Genomic DNA, 23,754 nt, shown 5'->3' on the forward strand with positions numbered 1-23,754 from the left:
TTTTCTCTGCTTTGAATTTTCCGTTCTCTCGTTTCCGCGGAGTCAGTCTCAAGCCATCAATATAGGCTCCGGTGGGTGTGGGTGAGGACTCCTCCTTCTAGCTTTCTACCAAACTTCGTCCCAATTTCCTCGTTCGCCCTCCTCCTGTCCGTGCCCGCCACACAGCTTCGTGATTGATCGGCAAAATCAAGAGTTCCTCTTTTGCAGATTTCTGATCCTACCTATCTCTGTGTCAGGTACTCCCTCCCTCACTCGCAAATTTTACTTAGCTATTAGCGTTTATATGCGTATGCTGCTTTTAGTTTGCAATCATATACAGAGACACTGTTCGCTTAGATTCAACTCGCAAGAACCGAAGCGAGTATTCGCTATGGCCGTGAAAGATCAGCTTCTGTCGGACATATCTATCATCTTTATATGAAACTCATGTGCAGCGTCCCTTCCTTCAGGTTTTCAGCTGCTGCAAGCCTTTGATTTCTTGGCGGAGTCATGTTCTTTTTTAAATTTATATAATTTGGTTGTGTGCATCTTTAATGTCAAGATTTGATCATGCCATTATGTATGTTGTTGTAGAGGCCGGATGTAATTGGTATCATCTTGATATTAATATATTTCTGGGGGCGAAAAGATGAGAGCCGCGAGAGCTGAGAGCCCACGGCGGTGGGCGCCGGCACGGCGCCTCCCGCCGCCACCGTCCCTGCAACCCCCCATCCTGCCCCTCCCCAGCCATCCACCGACAGCCCCCGCCCGCTCTGTCCTCTCCTCAGCGCTGTTGTGCGCTGCCAGCGTGCCTCACGGCTCCGCTGCTCCGCTCTGCCGCCCCGGCGATGCGTTCATGCACTTTTGCCTGGCTGCTCTCCACTCGAGCGTCTGCGCGCCCATCTCGCCTCTCTCCTCCTTGGCCGGCCGCCATTCGATCTGGATCACCTCGCTCGCTGGGCGTGCTCGGCCGCCTTTCTTCTCCGTGCTCAATGCCCTCAATTACCACTTCACCTCCCGCGCCGACCGCTTCTCCCTTCTGGAGCCCGAGCCGGGCATCTTCTCCACGTCCGTGGCCTCCGCCAGCGTCGCCGCCGCGGTCCTCCGCCGCGGCCGTTTCGACTACGCCGGCCTGGCTCTCCTATGTCACTCCTCCGTTGACCTTGCCCGGCGCCATCTCCGTTTTCAAAATCATGCGTTTGTCAACGATGGAAACTCCACCTCTGCGTGGCCCACCTCGCCTAACCGTCCCAGTCCTTCCTTTGCCGACGTGGTTCGCTTGGGCACTGGGCCCCCCGCATCAGTGAACCATGTCGCGAGCTCTCCAGGAGAAAACTCGCCCACCTCCTTTACAGCTGCCACAACGCCCCCACCGCCTCCACGTGCCGCACCTCCTGCCCCTTGCGTGTCGCCCGTGACGCCTGTCAACGCTCCACGTTTTACCAGTCGCCCAGCAGCGCTCGCCCGCTCGCCCTCGGATCGGGATCGTCCGGCTCCCAGCGGCGCCTGGCGTGGTGTGGCCGTTTTCACAGCGCCCTTCTCGACTTCTCCTCTCACCGGTCGCCGCTGTTCGCCGGCCTCGGGCACCTCGTCGCCGACCCACCTCGCCTCGCAGCCTCCGTCCGCCTCAGTTATAAAGCGCAAGAGACTCTGCTTCCGGTGCCTTTCACCCAAACACCCAGTCCGCGAATGCCGTGATCCAATCTGTTGCCTTGTCTGCGGTGGTTCTGGCCATCGCTCCGGCTTGCGCCGTGACCGCTGCCCCAACGCCATGCCCGGCCTCCCACCCCCCTCCGCCTCTCCCCGCGCTCGCTCTCCTTCCGCCACACCCTCCCCTGCGCGCGGAGCTTCTCCCACATCCCCACTCGACCACCCTCCTCCGCGGCGCGTCGCCAATGGCGCGGCCTTCCCCGTGACTCCATACCCCAATGCCGCTCCTCCACCGCCCTACGGTGGTCCACCCGATCCGCCTGCACCACCATCCTCTCCGGCTACGCCTCCAGCCTCCCTGGTGACCCGTCGGAGCCCCCAGACGCAGAGGATCTCCTGCCGCCCACCCATCCTGATTTCATGGATGTCTACATGCCGCCTGTCAATATGGAAGATTTCGCGCATTACGGCTTCGCCTTTGTCGATCCGGAGAGTCCCAACAATGGGGCGCTCGTCCGCGGCGCCCTGCTCACCTACGTCCACCGCGGCCACGAGGCTCGCATGGCGGCGTCCGCTCACGGTGCCCATCTTGTTGCCTTCCGCACACCGCGGAGCCGCCTAAGGGCTTCCCTCGAGGGGCCGTTCCCGTTCCGAGGAGCACACCGTTTGGTTCGAGCATCACGAGGACGCCGAGAACCGCTCCACCTTTCTTCACCGCGGCTTCGTGTCCCTCTCCATGGTGGGTTACCCCGTCGAGAATTGGAACCGCGGGCACATCCATGTCGCCGTCAGCGGCTCCTCCAACCCCTCGCGGATTGAAGAGTTTTGCCTCACCGGCGCCGAATACACCGCGGTGGTCGTGATGGGCAAGTTCGATGACTATCATGCTATTCCTGATGAGCTACACGTGAAGGCCCACGACGGCAGGATCACCTTCGTCGACGTCTTCCGCGTCCGCCGTTGGGACATCGGCGAGGGCGCCGACGACGAACCTCCGCACTCCCCGCCCTACAGCGGTGGAGCCTGGGGGCGTGGTGCTGGTGGCCCTGGAGGAGGTGGAGGAGGCCCAGGAGGTGGTGGCGGAGGCTACGGTGCTGGTGGTGGCTCGCACGGCCCCCATGACGATGGGCCGAGTGGCGGGAGCCACTTCCCGCCGGGGTCGCTCTCCAGGTCCGCGCGCCGGCGTGGGGCGCGTCGCGCTCCGGGGACCTTCGCTGCGCTTCTTCCTGCGCGCGGCTCCGACGTGGCGCCCGCTGCCGGTGACGACGAGCTTCCCTGTGATCTCCTCGATGCGCCGGGCACGGCACCGTTCGCCATGATCACTCCGGGGGGAGTCCCTCGCCCCTCGACCCTGCACGTCGCTGTCTCTCCGGGCTTCTTCCACCTGCTGGCGATTGGGCCGGCGGGTGAGCTGGGCTTCTTCCGCATCCCTCGGCGATACGGGCCCACTGGGCCAGATGTTGGACCAAAGGGGCTGATGCACGTCAACCTGCTCACTGGCTCCATGGGGCTGATCGCTACGGCGACAAAGATTCAGGGCCGCCCCACGGCGATCTCCACTGACGTGTTCGCCGAGGCGGTGATCACGCCATCCCCCGGCCTCGTCCTGGCGAAACAGATGCCACAGTACCTCCAGGAGCGTTGTCCCATGATGTTGCCCCACCAGCCCCTCGCACCGGTGGGCGGCCCCCTCCGTCGTGGCCGGCGTGCTGCTGCGGAGCGTTTCGACCCACTCCAGCACCCTGACGGCTGTGATGGCTCTGACACCGGCGAGCGCCGTAGCAAGAGGATCCACGACGCTGCTGCCGGCAACTACCAAGACGCCACCTCCAAAGCAACTGCTCTCAAGGCGCACAAGCTCGAGGGTGCCCCCCTCCCGCGCCCCTCCGCTGGCGTGTCTGCACCGTTCTTGCCCATGGAGCTCCTCCACTCCCTGGCGCGTGGCAGTGACCTCCCCGATGTCGCGCTCGGCCACCTTGCCGCGGCGTCCCCGGTGATCGCCGACGTTGACTGATGCGGCCTGCCTGGCCGCCTTCATCGCCCCTGGCGCCAGCTCGGCCTCTGCGCCGGCATTTTTGGTCGCGGCGTCCCGGGGTTACCCTCACCGTAGCTTTAGCTGTGCCCTCTTCTCCTAAGTCCCTGTACAGCGTAGCTTCCTGGGCTTGTAAGAGTTTGCGTTGTATATTAGGTGTGTGTCTGTATCCCCCATGAGTACACCTCGTTTGAGAAATTTAGTGGTAGGGATCTGGAATGTAAGGGGTTTAGGCGATGATGATAAGTGCACTGTAGTTAGCTCCGCCGTCGCTGATATGTCTCCCGCCATCCTTTGTCTCCAAGAAACAAAGTTGCGTGCCCCCACTAGCTTCAAGCTCAAAACAATCCTGCCCCGCCCCCTCTCCGCGAATGAATACATCGATGCCGACGGTGCCTCCGGCGGCATACTTACCGCCTGGGACACGTCGAACTGGCTCCTACTCTCGCGGCACGCCGGGCAGTTCTGTCTGACCACCGAGCTCCGCTCCACTTCGGATTGTTGGTTTTGGTGTAACGATGCGTACCCTTTCGGGCCATCGGTTGCGTGTTATATAGAGTAGGGAAAAGGCCCCTACGTGGCAATACATGAGACGTACGTGTATAGTCGGAGTACTACTCCGTACATATACACGTACCATATTACATACGCTAACATCCCCCCTTAATCTAAAGCGCGGGAGAGATTTAGATTACGTTTAAACTCATCTAAGCTTTTGACAGGAAGAGCCTTAGTGAACCCGTCAGCTATTTGATTCTTGGTGGAGATGAACTTGATAGCAAGACGGTTGTGTGCAACACGTTCACGAAACAAAATGATAATCTATCTCAATGTGCTTTGTGCGGGCATGAAAAACAGGATTCGCCGAGAGATATGTAGCGCCCAGATTATCACACCATAAACAGGGCTTCTCGCGAAGACGCACCCCAAGTTCACGAAGAAGAGCTTCGACCCATATGAGTTCTGTAGTAGCATTTGCCAGCGCTTTGTATTCAGCTTCAGTGCTAGAACGAGACACAGAATCTTGCTTCCGAGCAATCCAGGAGACCAAATTTGGACCAATGAAAATAGCAAAACCTCCAGTGGAGCGGCGGTCCTCAATACAGCCGGCCCAATCGGCATCTGAAAAGGCACTAAGAAGTGTAGAAGAAGATTTTCGGAAGGTAATACCAAGCTGATGTGTATTTTTGACATAGCGAAGTATGCGTTTAACTGCAGTCCAATGAGCTGTAGTAGGAGCATGAAGGTATTGACAGACCTTGTTTACCGAAAAAGACAGGTCTGGACGAGTAAGAGTGAGGTACTGGAGAGCACCAACAATGCTTCGATACTGAGAACTGTCCTCGGGACCAAGAAGAGTACCTTCATGTAAGGAGAGCGGCTCAGATGGAGACAGGGGTGTAGGGGCCGGCTTGCAGTCAAGCATTCCAACTTTGGCAAGGAGATCATGTGCATATTTTGCTTGTGTGAGGAGAAGACCATCAGCGGTCCGTTGGACTTCAATAGCAAGAAAGAAGTGAAGGGCACCCAAATCTTTAATAGCAAAGTGAGCATTGAGATCCTGAAGCAAAACTGTTATAGCACGATCAGAGGATCTTGTCACAATAATATCATCCACATAGATCAGAACAAAGATAGTAACACCAGACTTGTTGTAGAGAAATAACGAGGTATCTGCCTTGGAGGGAATAAATCCAAAATCTTGTAGTTTGGCACTCAGCCGAGAATACCATGCTCGAGGAGCACTGCTTGAGTCCATAGAGAGCTTTATCAAGTCTGCAAACATGATGTGGAGTATCAGGATGTTCAAAACCAGGTGGTTGCTTCATATAGACTTCCTCTTCCAGAACACCGTGAAGAAACGCGTTCTTGACATCTAGCTGCCGAAGACTCCAACCACGAGAGACATCAATAGAAAGAACAATTCTGATAGTAGAAATTTTAACAACTGGGCTGAACGTGTCTTCATAATCAATGCCATACCGTTGTTTAAAACCTTTGGCAACAAGACGGGCTTTATAACGATCAATTGTACCATCAGCACGACGCTTGATACGATAAACCCACTTGCAGTCTATGAGATTTTTATTTGGGCTGGAGGGAACAAGAGTCCATGTCTTATTTTCCAGAAGCGCATTATATTCTTCTTGCATCGCATCACGCCAATTAGGATCACTGAGAGCTGCAGGGAGATTCCGAGGTTCGCCTGTAGAGGCAAGCATGCCATAGCGAACAGTACCGTCAGTGTATTTTTTCGGTTGTCGAATACCTTGTTGAAGCCGTGTACGAGGGCGAGGCAGAGGTGCAGCAGGAGCAGTCGGCTGCACGGCCGAGGCTCCATCAGGAGCGCTAGTAGCGGCAGTCGCGAGCGTCCGAGGCGGGGAAGACGAGGCGCCACGCGCATGGGACAGCGACGTGGCGGGGCTGGATTGCGCCGACGCCACCGGATCTTCCTCGGGAGCTGGCGACGCGGCGCGGGAACCCAGTGATGGCGACGCAGGGGGATCCTCCTCGGGATCCATGCCGACAGAGGGGTCGGCAGAGTCAGCGCCAGAGGCCGTATGTGAGCCGCCCTCAACAGAATCATCAGAGAGAGATTGCGATGGCGTGGGTGCATCATTTTGGGCAGAATTTTCACCAATAGCGATAGTATCCTGTGAAGCATCATGGAGAGAAACCGTGACAGGCACAATAGTAGTCATATGATCATCAGTTATAGAGGCACTCTCATGAGAAGTATGTGTAGGTAAAAGAAGGATTTCACGTTTGAGAAGAGCACCAGCATTTGGATGGAGGGCTTGAAAGGGAAAAACATTTTCATCGAAGACTACATCACGAGATATGTATACACGTCCTGTAGATACATCAAGGCATTTGACTCCTTTATGCATGGGGCTATAGCCAAGAAAAACACACCGTTGGGAGCGGAAAGCGAGCTTGCGTTTGTTGTAAGGACGAAGGTTGGGCCAACAAGCACAACCAAAAATACGAAGTGCATCATAGTTAGGCATGATATTGAGAAGACGTTCAGCTGGAGACTGAAGATCAATAACTTTGCTAGGGAGCAAGTTAATGAGAAACGTGGCAGTAAGAAAGGCTTCATCCCAATATTTAAGAGGCATCGATGCATTTGCAAGCAAGGCAAGACCAACTTCAACTATATGACGGTGTTTACGGTCAGCAGAGCCATTTTGTTGGTGAGCATGAGGACATGAAACATGATGTGTGATGCCAGCCTTTTGAAAGAAAGAGTTTAATTTTTCATACTCACCCCCCAATCAGTTTGCATAGTCACAATTTTTCTATCAAACTTGCGCTCAACATATTGCTGGAAATTAAGAAAGGCTTGATAAACATCGGAGCGCTTCGTAAGTAAATAGATCCAGGTAAATTTACTAAAATCATCAATGAAACTTACATAGTACTCATGTTTCCCAACAGAAAGAGGTGCTGGTCCCCATACATCAGAGAAGACTTGTTCCAGAGGAACAGTGGATCGACTGGTAGAGATGGGATAGGGCAACTGGTGGCTCTTGGCAAGCTGACAAGAGTCACATACATAGGGAGTACTTTCTGGGGTGTAGTCTATTTTATTTCTTCTAAGAACTTGCTGAACGACAAATGAAGAAGGATGTCCTAAACGGCGATGCCACGTGGAGGAGGACGGCTTTATTGTGATGAAGGCTTGCTTGGAGGCGGCAGAGGTGATGGGCATCAGTGGATAGAGACCGCCATAGCACGGACCTCTAAACAGAATTCGACGTGTTGCTTGGTCCTTGATCAAAAAATGAAAAGGATGAAACTCAATAAAGACATGATTATCAAGAGTAAAGCGATGTACTGATAGAAGATTTTTAGTGGCATTAGGAACATGCAAGATAACTGTAAGGCTGAAAGAATTATGAGGAGTGCATAAAACTGATTGACCAATATGACTAATACGCATACCTGTGCCGTCTGCAGTGCGCACACGGTCTTCGCCTGGATATGGATCATAGGTGGTGAGCTTATTCAGCTGACCGGTGAGATGTTCAGTAGCCCCCGTGTCATAGTACCAGTTGGTGTCAACTCCATGAGCAGCAACAAAATTTGCATCTTTGTCGCCGCGATCACCACGGTCAGTGCGGTTGGAGCGATCATCTTCATTGCGCCACCAGCAGTCACGAGCAGGATGCCCATGTATGTCACATATCTGGCAGGTGACATTGACGTAGGGCGTGGGGCGACGGTCACGGCGGCGACCACCATCATCGCGGCGGCGACGATCATCATCATAGCGACGTGGGCGATCGTCGCGGTACTCCTGGCGTGGGCGGTCCTGGCGCCGCCGATCATCATAGCGGGGCCGGTCATCTTGGCGGGGGCGACGGTCATCGTAGCGAGGGCGCTCCTCCTGGCGCTCCACCTGCCGCGGGCGACGATCATCATTGCGTGGACGGGTGTCGCGACGAGCCACGTTAGCAGAAGAGGTGAACCCCGGCTCGTCGGTCTTGTGCTGCCGATCAAAGGCTTGAATTTGAGTGAGAAGTTCTGCGAGGGCAGTGTTGGGGTTGGCATTGACGGCAGTACGGAGATTGTTGTAATGGCTCCCGAGGCCTTGCAGCACATAGTAGACGAGCTCATCATCGTCAAGAGGTTTTCCCACGGCGGCGAGCTCAGCGGCGATGCACTTCATCTTGGCAACATATTTTTCAGCGGACAGATCACCTTTGCGCGTGTCGTTGAGAGCTGAGCGAAGCTGTTGGATGCGAGTCTTGGACTGGCCAGAGACATGGGTGTTGAGGGCTGCCCAGACTGCAGCCGAGGTGTCGAGGCCGACGACGTGAGCAAGCACATCGGGCGACAGCGCATTAAGAAGCCAGCGCAGAACTTGCTGATCGCGAGAGATCCACGCCTCGTAGTCGGGGTTGACGACGGTGACGGTCTTGTTGTTGGCGTCTTCGGTGGAGATGAACTCGTCGGGCGCCTTGTCCTTGCCGTTGACCAGATCGAGAACACGGGCGCCGCGCAGCGCAGGGATCACCAGCGCTTTCGAAACGAGCGCGTTTTCGCGCGTGAGCGGCTGGGATGGAGGAGTCCCGAGCGCGGCGGCGAGAGCGGTAGCAGACATCGATGAAGAGGTGGCCATTGGATCTGGCTTAGACGCGGCGACGCCGATAGTGGCGGCGGCGGCAGCGGGAACTGCGGCGGCTAGGGTTTGTAGGTTTTGGTTTTGGATATGTTGTGTAGGCGGCGGCGGCAGCAACAAGTGCAGCGGCGGCGGCTAGGTTTGTAGGTTGTAGATTTGTTGGTGTAGCGGCGGCGGCAGACGATGGCTACGGCGGCAGCGTGTGTGTTTTGTTTTGGCGGCGGCGGCAGGTGCGGCGATGGCAGCGAGAAGCGGCGGCGGCGACAGAGCTGGCGGCGGCTAGGGTTTTGGGCAGCTAGAGGGAAGAGACCCGCTCTGATACCAATTGTTGGCCCATCCCCACTACACCGTCGAGTACGGTCCGACGATGATCGACGATGAAGACTTTCCGGCGAGACGACACACGTCCCAGCCAATCCTTGACCTGCACACACGTAGAAGACAAAGAGCTAGCCAAACGATTAGAGCGATTGCTAGCAGCAGAACTTCACGTATGCAAGAACGAGTATATCGCCAAAGGCTCGTCTCGAGCCTTGTTGATTTTATTCCTTCACGATGTGGTTGTTTACAACGTCCGTATACCCTGGGTATTTATACACGGCAAGATGCACAACCTAACCGACTAGGTGAAGAACCCGCGTCCAACACGGCGTAGCTCTCCACGCCCAACACGACGCCATCCGGTTAGTACCGGTTTACAACTCACACGACACACACGCGCACACGATACCGTTCCGGTGTCCTAGTGATTATCGTTTCTAACAATCACCCCCCTAAGCACGATGTGCTCGTCTTCACAGCTTGGACGCCGATCCTTCGTCGCATCTCCAAGAACTTCAGTCGACCTAAAGACTTGGTCAGAATATCTGCAAGCTGATCATCGGTGCGAACGTAGTTGACTTCTATCTTGTTCTCTTCTACACACTCCCGTATGTAGTGATACCTCGTATCAATGTGCTTACTCCTATCATGGTGCACCGGATTCTTGCACAAAGAGATTGTAGACTTGTTGTCAACATTGAGCACCACCCTTTCCGCTTCCTCCTCCTTGAGGTCACCGAGTAGCCTCCCTAGCCACACACCTTGACACGCCGCGGTTGCAGCTGCTATATACTCAGCTTCACAGGAAGATAATGCAACTACCTTTTGCTTTTGTGATAGCCAACTTACGATGCTATTTCCAAGGAAATACGCCACGCCCGATGTACTCTTACGGTCGTCAACATCGCCTGCCATGTCGCTGTCACTATAGCCAAGTATCTTCACCTTCCCCTTCTCCTTCAAATAGACAATACCGTAGTCAGTTGTCCCTTTGATGTACCTGAGTATATGCTTTACCGCTGCCCAATGTTCCGCTGTGGGTGCTTCCATGTAGCGACTCACAATGCCAACAGAATAGGCCAAGTCCGGTCTTGTATTCACGAGATACCTCAAACTTCCGACCACACTCCTATACTCCGTTGCATCAACCGCGGGTGCTTCGCTCTTCTTGCTTAGTTTAAGCCGAGGTTCCATTGGAACTTGAGTTGGATTGCAATCTTCCATGCCACAATTCTCGAGTATTCTCTTCGCATATGCCTCCCGGCATAGTGTAATCTCACCCAGCTTTTGTTGCACCTCGATCCCAAGATAGTAGGTCAACAAGCCTAGATCACTCATCTTGAATAACTCCTTCATCTGTAGCTTGAACTTAGCAATCTCCTCCTCATCCGCTCCGGTTATCAATAGGTCGTCTACATAGATGCCAACTAGTAGACGATCCCTTCCTTGACCTCGCTTATACATAGCATGCTCCAGTGGGCTCTTCTCGAATCCGAGAGAGATCAATGTACGATCAAGCTTGATGTTCCACGCCCGAGGGGCCTGCCGTAGCCCGTACAATGCCTTGTGTAGCTTCAATACCTTGTGTTCCTCTCCTCGCTTGACGTATCCCGGTGGTTGCCTCACATAGACTTCTTCTTCCAACTCCCCATTCAAAAACGCGGATTTCACATCCATGTGATGCAATTTCCAAGATTCTTGAGCCGCGAGAGCGATAATTAATCTCACCGATTCCATCCTTGCAACGGGAGCGAACACTTCTTCGAAATCTACACCTTGCTCTTGCACATAGCCCTTGGCCACTAGCCTTGCTTTGTGTTTCACCAAGTTCCCTTCGGCATCCTTCTTGATTTTGTACACCCACTTGAGCCCTATGGCTTTTTGGCCGTTGGGTAGATCGACAAGCTTCCATGTATTGTTGTCACGGATCGACACCAACTCCTCATCCATAGCACGACGCCAACACTCCTCCGTGTTTGCGTCCTCGAACTTCGTCGGCTCCTCGGTGAGTAAACACCGACCTTGTCCTCTCCCTCGCGCACGCGCTGTACGAAGGGTCTCCGGCGGATAGAACTCCAATACGCTTCGGAATTTTTCTGGAGTAGGCGGACGTCTCCTTTCCATTGCAGTAGAAGGAGACCCCGGAGCTGACGTAGTACTTGTTTCAGCGTCTGCTGAATTTCCTGCAGCTGTCGGTGTACTGCATGTTGACGACGTGAAATCGTCGCCCGCGTCCACTTCTGGACTGCCGCTAGTCCCTCCTGGACTAGTGTGTGCAGCGGATGGGCCATCAGAGTCACCAACGCCTGCCCCTGGACTGATTGGTGTGCCTCCCGATGCAGCCCATGTGCTGCTGCTCTTTTCAGAACTCACGTACGGGGAAGCTTCTCCAGGTGAGGCGCTCAAGCTGCTGCTGCTGCTGCCCGCTCTGGGTCTCCCGCGCGGAGAGACGCCTCCAGGCGAGTCGGTCGGCTCGCTGCCCCTATCGCTAGCTGACGAGCCTCCAGGTGCAACGCTGCTGCTGCTCGCGCCTGGTGCAGCGGCGCTGCTGCTTGCGCCCGGACCCGAATCTTCTCCGGCGCGTGAATCGTCACGAGACGCTGTTTCCTGATTGAATCACTGTAAACCACAGTAAAAATTTCGTCGGAAATCGACTGTACCGGTTCCGCGGAGCCCCAATTCCATGATTTTTCCTCCTCGAAGACGACGTCGCGTGTCACCACCAACTTCGTATTCACCGGATTGTACGCGCGATAAGCCTTCGAACCGGCTTCATAGCCGATCATGACCATTGGAGTACTTCGATCCGCCAACTTGCTAGTATGTCCGGATACCGTCTTCACATGCGCCACGCACCCGAAAGTGCGAAGATGATCAACCGAGGGCTTGCGTCCGTACCATGCTTCGTACGGAGTCATACCAACCACGCTCTTAGTTGGTGCCCTGTTCAGCAAATAGACGGCCGTCGTGACCGCCTCGCCCCAAAACCTGCCCGGCACGCCTTTGCTTTTCATCATGCTACGTGCCATGGCCACCACGGTTTGGTTCCTTCTCTCCACAACACCGTTTTGCTGCGGTGAATATGGCGCGGTAAGGTACCGCTGGATCCCATGAGCTTCACAAAACGCCTTGAATTCATTGGATTTGAACTCCCCACCCCGATCGGTACGGAGGGCCTTCAACTTTGCCTCGGACTCCACCTCGGCTGCCATCTTCACAATCCTGAACGCTTGCAAAGCTTGATCCTTACTCTTCAGCAACACAACCCACATGTATCTACTGAAGTCGTCGACGATGAGCAAAAAGTACTTGTTCCCGGCGGGGGTCGCCGGCGTGATTGGTCCGCATAGGTCTCCATGCACCAACTCAAGAACCTTGCTTGCTCGATATTGTCCCTCCCTTGGAAACGGGGCTCGCCTTTGTTTCCCAATGAGACAACCGTCGCACACCTGCTCAACATGATCAACACACGGTAAGCCACGTACCATCTCCTTCTGTCCAAGTTGCCGTAGAGCCTGGAAATTAAGATGCCCGTAGCGCGCGTGCCACCTCCATGCCGAGTCTTCCATGCTTGACATCAAGCATACCGGATCCACCCGATCCAGGTTGAGGATGTAGAGTCGATTCCTCGCCCTCTCCACCTTCATGATGAGTTGCCTTTGACGATCATACCCCCATAAGAACTCGTCCTCGATCACGATCTTGCATCCACGCTCCGCGAGCTGACCAAGACTGATGATGTTGCTCTTCAACTTGGGGATATAGTACACATCTGTGAGTACCTTGTGACCGCCGTTCTTCAACTCAAACAGGACAGTACCTCGCCCTGCTATCCCAACGGTCGATCCATCGCCGAATCGAACCGTTCCTCCCACCGAGAGGTCTAGCTCAGAAAACTGAGCCTTGTCGCCGGTCATGTGGTTGCTTGCGCCTGTGTCGAGGTACCAGACATGCCTCGCTGTCCTCATCCTCGCCTTGTCATGAAGGAAAACCTTGTCTTCCTCGAGCGTGACGATCTCCCTAGCCGGCACCTGCGGAGTTGATTCAACGTTGTCCATCAGCTCGCATACTTCGAGCATCAACATCATTGGTCCATCATCTCCTTCCTTCGCCAAGAGAGCCTTCTTCTCCGGAGAGTTGCGACACTCCGATTTGAAGTGACCGAGCTGGTTGCACTTATGGCAGCGAAGATTCTTTTTATCGAACTTCTTCTTAGGCTTCTTCGGCTTCTCATCCGACTTCTTCGCCGGGCGGGAGGCTTCTTGATAACCACCGCTGCTTGATGCTCCATTGCTCTTCTTCTCTCTTGCGGCCATTGCCTGCCACCGGGCGCGCGTAAGCATCACGTGCTCCTCCACTTTTGCTTCGCCGCCGTAGGTGATCTTCATCCTCTCATCATGCGCCTTGAACCGTCCGACCAAATCGTCCATCGTGAGAGTCTTGAGATCGACGCACTGCTCGATCGCCGAAACAACGGGCAAGTAACGCGGCGGCGCCGCGCGTAGGAAACGCCTTACGATCGAGATCTCCTCGAGCTTCTCGCCCAGCGCGCGAATCCCATTGACCAATGTAGCGACCCTCGAAGCGAAGGCGTCCAGCTTCTCATCTCCTCCCATCTCCGGGTTCTCGTACTGCTTCAGCAAGGTTTGTAGGGCCGCCTCGCGGACACGTGCATGACCAAGGTTCAGCGTCTTGATCGTCTCCCACGCCTCCTTTGCAGATGTCTTCGAGATTAGATGCTGCCTCACGTCCATCGGCATCACCGAGCAGATGGTCGTGAGTGCCCGTCGGTCCTTGCGGTACATCGACGCGCCCTTCTTGAACTCGTCGCCGCCGGGATCAACAGCCTCCCAGATTTCGTTGGACTCGAGCGCCCACATCATCGTGGTCGCCCACACCGTGTAGTTGTCGCGGATGTACTGCGGATACTGCGTCGACACCGGCGCCGCGGCGCCGGAAGACTCGCCCACTTCCTTCGTCATGACCTCCCGTTACTAGGAGATCCTCCACGAGGCTCTGATACCAATTGTTGGCCCAGCCCCACTACACCGTCGAGTACGGTCCGACGATGATCGACGATGAAGACTTTCCGGCGAGACGACACACGTCCCAACCAATCCTTGACCTGCACACACGTAGAAGACAAAGAGCTAGCCAAACGATTAGAGCGATTGCTAGCAGCAGAACTTCACGTATGCAAGAACGAGTATATCGCCAAAGGCTCGTCTCGAGCCTTGTTGATTTTATTCCTTCACGATGTGGTTGTTTACAACGTCCGTATACCCTGGGTATTTATACACGGCAAGATGCACAACCTAACCGACTAGGTGAAGAACCCGCGTCCAACACGGCGTAGCTCTCCACGCCCAACACGACGCCATCCGGTTAGTACCGGTTTACAACTCACACGACACACACGCGCACACGATACCGTTCCGGTGTCCTAGTGATTATCGTTTCTAACACTGGGCCATGGCTGATCGCGGGCGACTTCAACATTGCTCGCTGGCCGGACGACCGCAGCGGCGGGATGTTCGACGCCAACCTGGCCTCGTCGTTTAACTCCGTCATCGACGACCTTCTCCTGCAAGAACTGCCGCTCCTCGACCGCCGGTTCACTTGGTCGAACATGCGCGAACAGCCCACGCTCGTTCGCCTGGACAGGGCCTTCATCAACCTTGCCTGGTCCGCGGTGCTTTGTAACACGACGCTTACCTCCGCAACCCGAGTCACCTCCGATCACGTTCCGCTTGTCGTCACCGCCTCTTCGGCGGTGCCTGTCCCCGCCGTGTTTCGTTATGAGAAGGGGTGGGCTTTTGATCCTGGCTACCAATCCCTCGTTCGACATGTCTGGGAGCGTCGCTGCAACCAGTTGCCTGACCCCGCGGCGAGACTTGCGCGTAAGCTGAAATGGGTGAGAGCGGAGTCCAAGAAGTGGGCGCGGCAATGGCGAAAACCTGACTCAGTTATTAGTGCCTGCCGAGCTGCTGTCCAGCTGCTTGATCGCCTCGAGGAGATCCGTTGGTTGTCTGCTGCTGAGACTTGCATGCGTCGGCTTGTCAAGGACCAACTCGCACGGCAGCTCAAAATTAAATCCGTGTATTGGCGCCAGCGCTACTCCATTCGATATTGTCGCCTCGGAGATGAAAACACACGATTCTTTCATGCGTGCGCTTCGGCTAGACTGCGGAAGAACTCCATTCGAGTACTGCATGACAACGGGTTGCCTGTCTACTCACACACTGAGAAGGAGCATGTGCTCACTACCTATTACTCTTCCCTGATGGGGAGTTCGGTATCTACTACTTTCGACTTCGACGTCCAATCCATGTACTGCCACCTGCCTTCTCTGGCTGACCTGGAGCGCCCCTTTTCCGAGGAAGAACTGCGAGCTGCCCTTCTCACTATGCGCACTGACGCCTCACCCGTCCCTGATGGTTTTAGTCCGGGGTTTTTCAAGACCTTTTGGCCTCTCGTTAAGGGGGATATGAAGGACCTGCTTGATGCATTTCACTCTGGCACCACACGCCTGCAGCCTCTGAACCAAGCCTACATGGCCCTGCTCCCCAAACGAGAAGATGTTGTCACTGCTGATGGGTTCCGGCCGATCTCTCTCCAGGGCACTGCGCTGAAAATACTTTGCAAAGTCCTGACGCGTCGGATTCAGCCGCTCATCCCGTCCCTCGTGTCCATTGACCAATCTGGCTTCATCCGTGGGCGAAACATATGTGATAACTTTGCCTATGCAGCGGAGTTAGTCCAGTGCTGCTACAAGAGACGCGTCCCTACCATCGTACTCAAGCTTGACTTCAGAAAAGCCTTTGACTCTGTCGATTGGGCTGCCCTCGATCACATCCTTCGTGCTCGCGGTTTTGGCGACAAGTGGTGCGGCTGGATCAAAGCTATCCTGGAGTCTGGGCGTACTGCTGTGCTACTCAATGGAGTGCCTAGTCGATGGTTTGACTGCAAGCAAGGGCTGCGTCAGGGGGACCCCCTCTCTCCATACTTGTTCATCATTGTGGCGGACGTCCTGCAGCAGCTCATTGCCGGCGATGCGGGGGATGAACGCCTGAGACACCCGCTGGTGGATGATTTGCCATGCCCCGTAATCCAATACGCGGATGACACCCTCCTCATCCTGCGTGCCACCACCGATCAGCTCCTTCGCGCCAAGAGCCCGCTGGACACATTCTCCCGAGCCACGGGCTTGCAGATCAACTTTCAGAAATCTGCCTTTGTGCCCATCAGTGTACCGACGGCGCAGGCCGCTGACCTTGCTGCGTTGGTGGGCTGCACGCCGGCGGAGTTCCCACAAACATATCTGGGCCTCCCGCTGACAGCCAACAAGTTGCGTGTACAGGACCTTCAGCACCTGGTCGTCAAGGTAGAAAAGCGCGCCCCGGGATGGAAGAGTTCGCTGCTCAACTTGGGCTCGCGCCTGACTCTGACTGACGCCGTCCTCTCCGCCCTCCCTTCATTTGCCATGAGCGTGATCCCCCTCCCCGTCACCACTCTGGACCGTATGAACAGGCCCCATCGGCAGGGGCGGGCCCACTTCAATTCAAGGGTATTCAGATGCATACCCAAATTTTTTGAGGAAAAACTACATATATATAGTGCATAGGAGCTATATGTATGAAAAGAAAAGAAAATCAGGGATATAACACAGTATCAAGTCGAAACAGACTGCGGAGACCCAACCATGCACTCTGGCCCAACTAACTAGCTCCATCCCAACGGTCCAGGCTGAGCCCACGCAACGCACGTCATGCACGCCCAGCGACCAGACTGCAGAACGTGAATGTCTGCTCGTTCGCTTAACTTCCCCCTCCCCCCCCCCCCCCCATCGCCCCTGATTCCCCAACGCGATAGAACCCTAAACAATGGCGACGAAGGAATCCCGACCACGGTGCCGTCGTAGCTCCGCCCTCCGCATGCGTCTACAGGCTTCCTCGCCCCCAAGGCCAAATCCCGCCAGCGCAGCGCCAGCTTCTGCGCCTGTTGATGTCCTCGGATTGTTCCTGTCGCGTGTTACTGAGGTACAGTCAGCAGCTCGACCAGAACGACGAAGGAATCTGAAGTTCTGAACCAGTCATTGAGGTACAATAAAAATCCAGACCACCTTCAATTTCGATGGAATTAGGTTGAAATTCAGTACAAAAAATTCAGACCACCTTCAATATCTTATGAAAAAAATCCTACACTTTGAAAATTTGAATACACACTCTGAAAATCCTGTGCCCGCCGCTGCCCGTCGGGGCATGCTCTGGAAGGGGAAGGCCGCGTGCTCTGGTGGTGATTGCCAAGTTGCCTGGGAGGACGTTTGTCGCTCACGCGCGGAGGGCGGCCTGGGCCTGGGCGTCCGCGATCTCCAGTGCCAGAATACGTGCCTGCTCCTCAAATTCATCCACAAGCTGCTCCGCGGGGATGACACGCCTTGGGCCCGGTGGGTTCGTCGCTGGTATGGTGCCAACGGGATCGCCGAGCCCCCGTCGCCCCTCGACACCCCTTCGTGGCGATCATTCAAGCGCGTCTTCGCGGTGTACCGCGGGATAACCAACGTGCGGGTTGGCAATGGGGCGTCTACCTCGTTTTGGTTCGACAATTGGCACGCCGCCGGCCCCCTCTTCGCCCGCGTCCCAGAGCTGCTGACACACTGTACTGAGCCGTCCATCACAGTGGCCGCGTCCCTGGAGCGTGCCCCGCTGGAGATCCCTCTGCAACCGCGCGTCTCGGCGGCCGCCCAGGCTCAGCTAGCTGCCCTGGTTATGTCGCTTCAGCATGCGTCTCTCTCAGACGAGCCGGACACCCGTTTGCTCCCAGGGGGTGCCGCCTTCTCCACAGCCGGAGCTTACAGCATCATGAAAACATCCGGCGTCGTGCTCCCACTCACGGATCACAATTGGTCGAACTTCGCGCCACTCAAGGTCAAAGTTTTCTTCTGGATCGCCCGCCACGGGAACACCAGGACCCGCGCGCTACTCCACCGGCATGGGATCCTACCAAACGCCCGATGCCCGTTCTGCGATGACGATGAGGACTTGGTGCACCTCTTCTTCAGGTGCCCCCGGTTGGCGCCCTGGTTTGCTGGCCTTGGGGCACACGCGGCCGTCTCGGCAGCTGACCTCGATGAGGGGTGCGAGTTGCTTGCCGCCGCCCACCATGGCCTCATCCCGATGGTGCGCCACACTATGGTGCTGCTAACCCTTTGGATCGTCTGGAAAAGCCGGAACCGCATGGTCTTCGACGCTCAGCTCCTGCGGCCCAGGCAGATGTTCTCCCTCCTCGCGACGCACTGTGAGCTCTGGCTCCACCGGCTGCCCCATCGCCACAGCCGCCAGCCTGTGGATGCGTGGCTTGCTGCTCTTAGAGCTCATTTTACTTGATCCTTTGTCGGCTTCTGGGTTGATGTTTGTGAACCCACTGCTGTGTAAAAAACCTTTGTATCCCCCGTTTATGATTCAATAAATTCACTTCAGGTGGAGGGGTTCCCCTCCACCGTTGAGCTTTCAAAAAAAAAATATTAATATATTTCCATTTGTCAAAAAAAATCTATCTTCTATATACTTGGTCCAGAGTCGTAGACAAGTTTCTGCACAATCTATAGTTTTCTGACATGTATGCTTTGCAGTTATTAAGATGTTCACCACTTTAAACATTGAAATGTTATGTCGTACAGGTCAGGAATATTCCTTGATTACATGGCTACTCTGTCGGTAGCCACTGCCGTAGGATGGGTTATTTCTCCTGTTATTGGAAGGATGGTTTCTTTGGTGCAGTCCTATATGTCCAGCCAGTACAACTGGGAATCTGAGATTGCATCTGATCTCAAGAATTTGGAGGCCACTTTAATGGATATACTCATCGTAGTTGGTGCAGCTGAAAGGCAAACTGTAGTGGACACAAATCAGATACTTTTATTGCGGAAAATGAAGGATGCAGTCTCTGATGCAGAAGATGTCTTGGATGAGTTTGATTATATGCTTTTAAAAGAAAAGGTTGAGCAGAAAGGACTGCTCAGACGCATAGCCTCATCTTCTCTCTCTATTGTTAAACGTTTGGTCAACATTGACAAGTTTCGGTCAAATTTGCGGAAGGTCCTCAAAATCTTGGAAACGGTTAGATCTTCTGCAGACATGATTATCCGAGTGATGGCATTGGAGAGCTCTAACACCAGTCAGTCTCTTGCATGTGTCCCAACAAGAACAACAGGACCTGTTTTGCATGAAGATGCAATTTTTGGGCGAGAAAAGGAGATTGATGAGTTAGTAGGTCAACTGGTGAATCAATTTGATGAATGTTCCCTGAACCGTGAACAAAATTATAGGACAGATGTTCACACTATTGTTGGTGTTGGGGGCATTGGCAAGACTACTCTGGCTCAACTTGTCTGTAACAATGAGAAAATAGTTGATACTTTTGACCTGAGAATGTGGGTTTGTGTTTCCAAGAATTTTGACAAAATCAGACTTATCAAAGAGATCATAGCATGCGCAACTGTTGGTGAGAATGCTGAACTGGCCAATTTCAATTTCAGCATGCTCCAGACAGAACTTCAACGAAGACTCTCTTACAAGAGATTTCTCTTAGTGTTGGATGATGTGTGGTATGATGAGAAATATGGAGAACACATCAACAAAGAGATGTGGACGGACTTAATTGCTCCCATAAAAAAATCAGAAAGCATTTACTCCCAAAGAACAGGGAGAGGAATGATAGGAAGCAAGATTCTAGTGACAACCCGAACAGCATTGGTTGCAAAAATGCTGGATTCTAGAAGCTTGTTCATTTTAGAAGGTCTGGGAAGAGATGATAGTTGGTTACTGTTCAGACGGTGTGCATTTGGAAACAAGAAGCCAGAAGATTATCCAGAGTTGGGGAGAATTGGAGATCAAATTGTTCAGAAACTTAAAGGCTCACCTTTGGCATTGAAGGTTATTGGAGCGCATTTGAATGACAAGAACAGGGATGCAGAGTGGGAGGATGTTCTTCACAAAAGTGTACTCAATCCAAACGATATTTTGACGATCTTACACTTAAGTTATGAAAGCTTGCCAGAGCACCTTCAACAGTGCTTTGCATATTGTAGTTTATTCCCAAAAGATTGTCGTATTGATCCAAATAGATTGATCTGGATGTGGATAGCACTGGGCCTTGTTCATCAAGAAGGAAATATCAGTAGAAGCTTGGAAGATATTGGAAGGGGCTATTTCAATGATTTGTTAGCTCGGTCATTTTTCCAAGTGCTCCAGTGTGGAGATCGAACATATTACATTATGCATGATTTAATGAATGACCTGGCACTTCATGTTTCCCGTGGGGAATGCTTTAGGATTGACCATGGCAGCATTGGAGTGTTACCTCATTATATCAGACATTTGTCTGTTTCTGCTGACCAACTGGGAGATCTTGTGAACTATGATGACCTTGGAAGATTGCGTACATTTGTAGTTCTGAATGATTCTTGGTTCTGTTCCAAAGTCTCTCTGAGTCATGATATACTCAGTAAACTCAAGAGTGTGCGGGTGCTGGATGTAAGCGGATGCTGCTTTGAAAGTTTGCCTGAATCTGTCAATGATCTGTTGCACCTGCGCTATCTAGCCATCCGACGCACTTATTACGCACTGCCTATAACAATCTCCAGACTCAATCATCTACAGGCCTTGTTTGTGCGGTATCATTCATGTAACTCTTCGAGGATATCTTTCTCAAATAAGAGAAAACAATTGAAATATTCAAGGGGGGAAGTGAACACTACTGGAGATCATTTCAGTCTTCCTAAAAGCGTTAGCAGCCTTATTAACCTGGTGCATGTCGATGTGGAGAAGGCTTACACTCTCATGTTATCGGGTATGCATCAGCTTCCTTGTGTTGAGGGTTCCGGAGCGTTTATTGTTAACAAGAAGGAGAAAAGTTTGGTCCAACTGCAGGATCTGAACAAGATACGGGGAGAGCTTGCTGTTAGGTTGCTAGAGAATGTAAAAAATAGGGCTGAGGCTGCTAAGTCTAATCTACACTTGAAGGAGCACATATCTAAGTTGGAGCTAGAATGGGGATCATGTGATGGTGCTCATGATATGGACAAGGGCTTTGAGGTGCTTGATGTATTAAAGCCACACCGCAATCTTGATGAGCTAACTATCAGTGGTTATCCAGGTGTCAATTCTCCTTCTTGGCTGGAGTCTAATTGGCTGAGAAAATTGAAATTTATCTGTCTACGAGATTGTAATAGATGGGAGGTCCTTCCACCTTTGGGGGATCTCACATTACTCAGAACTCTCGAAGTGCGGAGAATGGATGAACTAAAAGCACTCGGTCAGGAGTTCTTTGGCCATGCTGGATTTCCTTCTTTGGAGACGTTGTCACTGGAGCGCTTACCCAAATTGGAGTGGTGTCTTGTTGACAATGATAAAGTATTACAGAATCTCAAAGACCTATTTGTTGCTGGCTGTCCACGGCTAAGAGCATATCCCACCCATCCTCGTACACTCAGACATATAGCTGTACTTGACCAGGAAAGAATCTCAGTTAAGGCTAGGATGTATAGTGTTGACCTATCAAGATCGTTTTGTAGCCTGCTATCAAGCTCCATCCATGTCTTGCATGCTCATCATCTAGAGTTTGTAGAAGATATGGATATCTATGTAAACAGTTTGGTAGACACGCAAACCACAGTCTTTAATAATCTGAAATCACTCAAACAGTTGAAAATTCATGGCGGCAAGCCAGCGTATTATACCTGCTCCGTAATTGCTAGATTGTGGGAGGAGAATGGGGACACTGTACTCCCTTCATCACTTAGTTTGCTTGAGTTGTGTCGGTGCTACCTGCAACCATCCTCTTTCATCAAACTGCTGAATAATATCTCATCTCTTCATACACTAACCCTACAAGACTGTAACACTGTTGAGGTGCCTAGTGTACCTCTAAGCCTGCACCACTTGAGGATGCTGAAACGGCTGAAGATTCATAATTGTGACTGGATATCATCCATTGAGGGATCAGAAGCACTGTTATCCCTTGAAGAGATAACGATAAATCAATGTTATGACTTGGAATCTGTACCGTACTTAGATGACATGCCGTGTCTTCAGAAACTACATTTGTCTCGGTGCCCTCAAGTTATGCAACTGTCCAAAGCAGGCCACCAGACAACACTGAAGGAGCTGGTTGTAAGATCTTGCGATGGGCTATCATCTCTGCATAAGTTGTGTGACCTTGTTTCCCTTGTGAAGCTTTCGGTTACTGATTGCTCTGATTTATTGTGGCTTCCTGATATGGGTGGCTTTTATTCGCTTCGGTGTCTCAGTATTGTTCGGTGCCCCCTGCTGATGTCACTACCGCGGAGCGGTCTTCCTGTATCACTTGAAACATTTTTCCTGTCTGGATGCCATCAAGCACTGGAGGAGCAGTTTCAGCAGAAGGAAGGTCCAGATTGGAGTAAGTTTGCGGCCCTTCCAGGATGCACGTGGGACTGTGCAAGGTCTAGGCGGTAAATCTTTGGAGGTTGGCCCTTTCAGTCTCTCAGATGCTTTTTCTTTGCAAATGTCTTACTTTTGCATAAGAAAACCTAAATAATAATTTCGATTTTATATTACCTTAGATATAAATCTAGTTCAAGTTGTGAGGTAAGTGCAGTCATGCAGACCGTTTTGTTTGAGTGCCCAATCAAATTGAAATCACAACCAAGCTAAACTTAAGTTAGATCAAATATTGCATGTTTTCTCTTTTATACCTTACTTTGGTGTTAGGCACTAGCAGTAAATATCATATTTTTAATGCCTTTATTATAAAGTAATGGAAGTTCGAATTCTGGAAATTATCTATTCTTGCACAAAAAAATATAAAAAATAATAGACCACCTTGTGGAGAAAGAACAAACTAACATAATCACCTTCTGTAGTCTACAAAAAAAAATACAGAAACATTGTTGTAAGGTTTTGAAATTTGTGTGCTGTACAAAAAAGATAAATGTAAAATTGATCTTCATATTCCCCCAAACTAACAAAACTATTCTATTATTTCATGATGCTACACACAGGTGTTTCTGCGGAGAAAACTTCTTGTATTTGTTGCTGATGAAAGGAGGGGTATTGGAGATGTAGGCAGGAATTTGCAGGCCGCCCGCCTATTGCGACACTGAGAAAGAACATCCAAAAAATTCTGGAGGTTTAATGTGCACAGCTTCAGAAGCGTGGATACAATGTTCCCAAAAGGGGATTTCAGATTCAGAGTGCATATGGTGATCATGGGCGATCGCTCCGCTCATGGCATACTGTTCTGCTTTTTTCCTCCGGAAGGTAACAAGTCAGAAATGAAAGCTTGTTCGTTTCATCACTGGAAACTGTTGCACCCTGGTTCTGTCAGTTTCGTCAACTGACTCGTAAACTTGTCACCCTTCCATTGTATTTTTGTCATCCTTGAATTTGTATGGAATCCATGTGTACGTTTCCCTCTCTCTGGGCAGATTCTTGAATTTGCAAATAGTGGATCGAAAGTCCGTTTTGGGTTTCTCCAGAAGTTGACATAAGCGTACTACAGTCTCCACAAAAGGATTCCAGTTTCTCTGAAAAGAAATAGACTACAGTTTTAAATCTTTAGATAAAGCATACTGTTTACCTATTTTCTTAATATTTTCCATGAC

The 23,754-nt window shown here is 52.5% G+C and overlaps 1 protein-coding gene across 1 annotated transcript; it reads left to right on the plus strand.

Annotated features, from left to right (window-relative positions):
* The first annotated feature begins 324 nt into the window (after positions 1 to 324).
* LOC124696705 (putative disease resistance protein RGA3) lies at positions 325 to 22,606 on the plus strand. Its single transcript, XM_047229393.1, has 2 exons — positions 325 to 449; positions 18,790 to 22,606. The coding sequence occupies exons 1-2, from the start codon at positions 418 to 420 to the stop codon at positions 22,604 to 22,606; spliced, it is 3,849 nt and encodes a 1,282-aa protein (XP_047085349.1). The 5' UTR covers positions 325 to 417.
* The last annotated feature ends 1,148 nt before the right edge of the window (positions 22,607 to 23,754 follow it).

The sequence above is a fragment of the Lolium rigidum genome, chromosome 1 (assembly GCF_022539505.1).
Source record: "Lolium rigidum isolate FL_2022 chromosome 1, APGP_CSIRO_Lrig_0.1, whole genome shotgun sequence".
NCBI classification, from domain to species: domain Eukaryota; kingdom Viridiplantae; phylum Streptophyta; class Magnoliopsida; order Poales; family Poaceae; genus Lolium; species Lolium rigidum.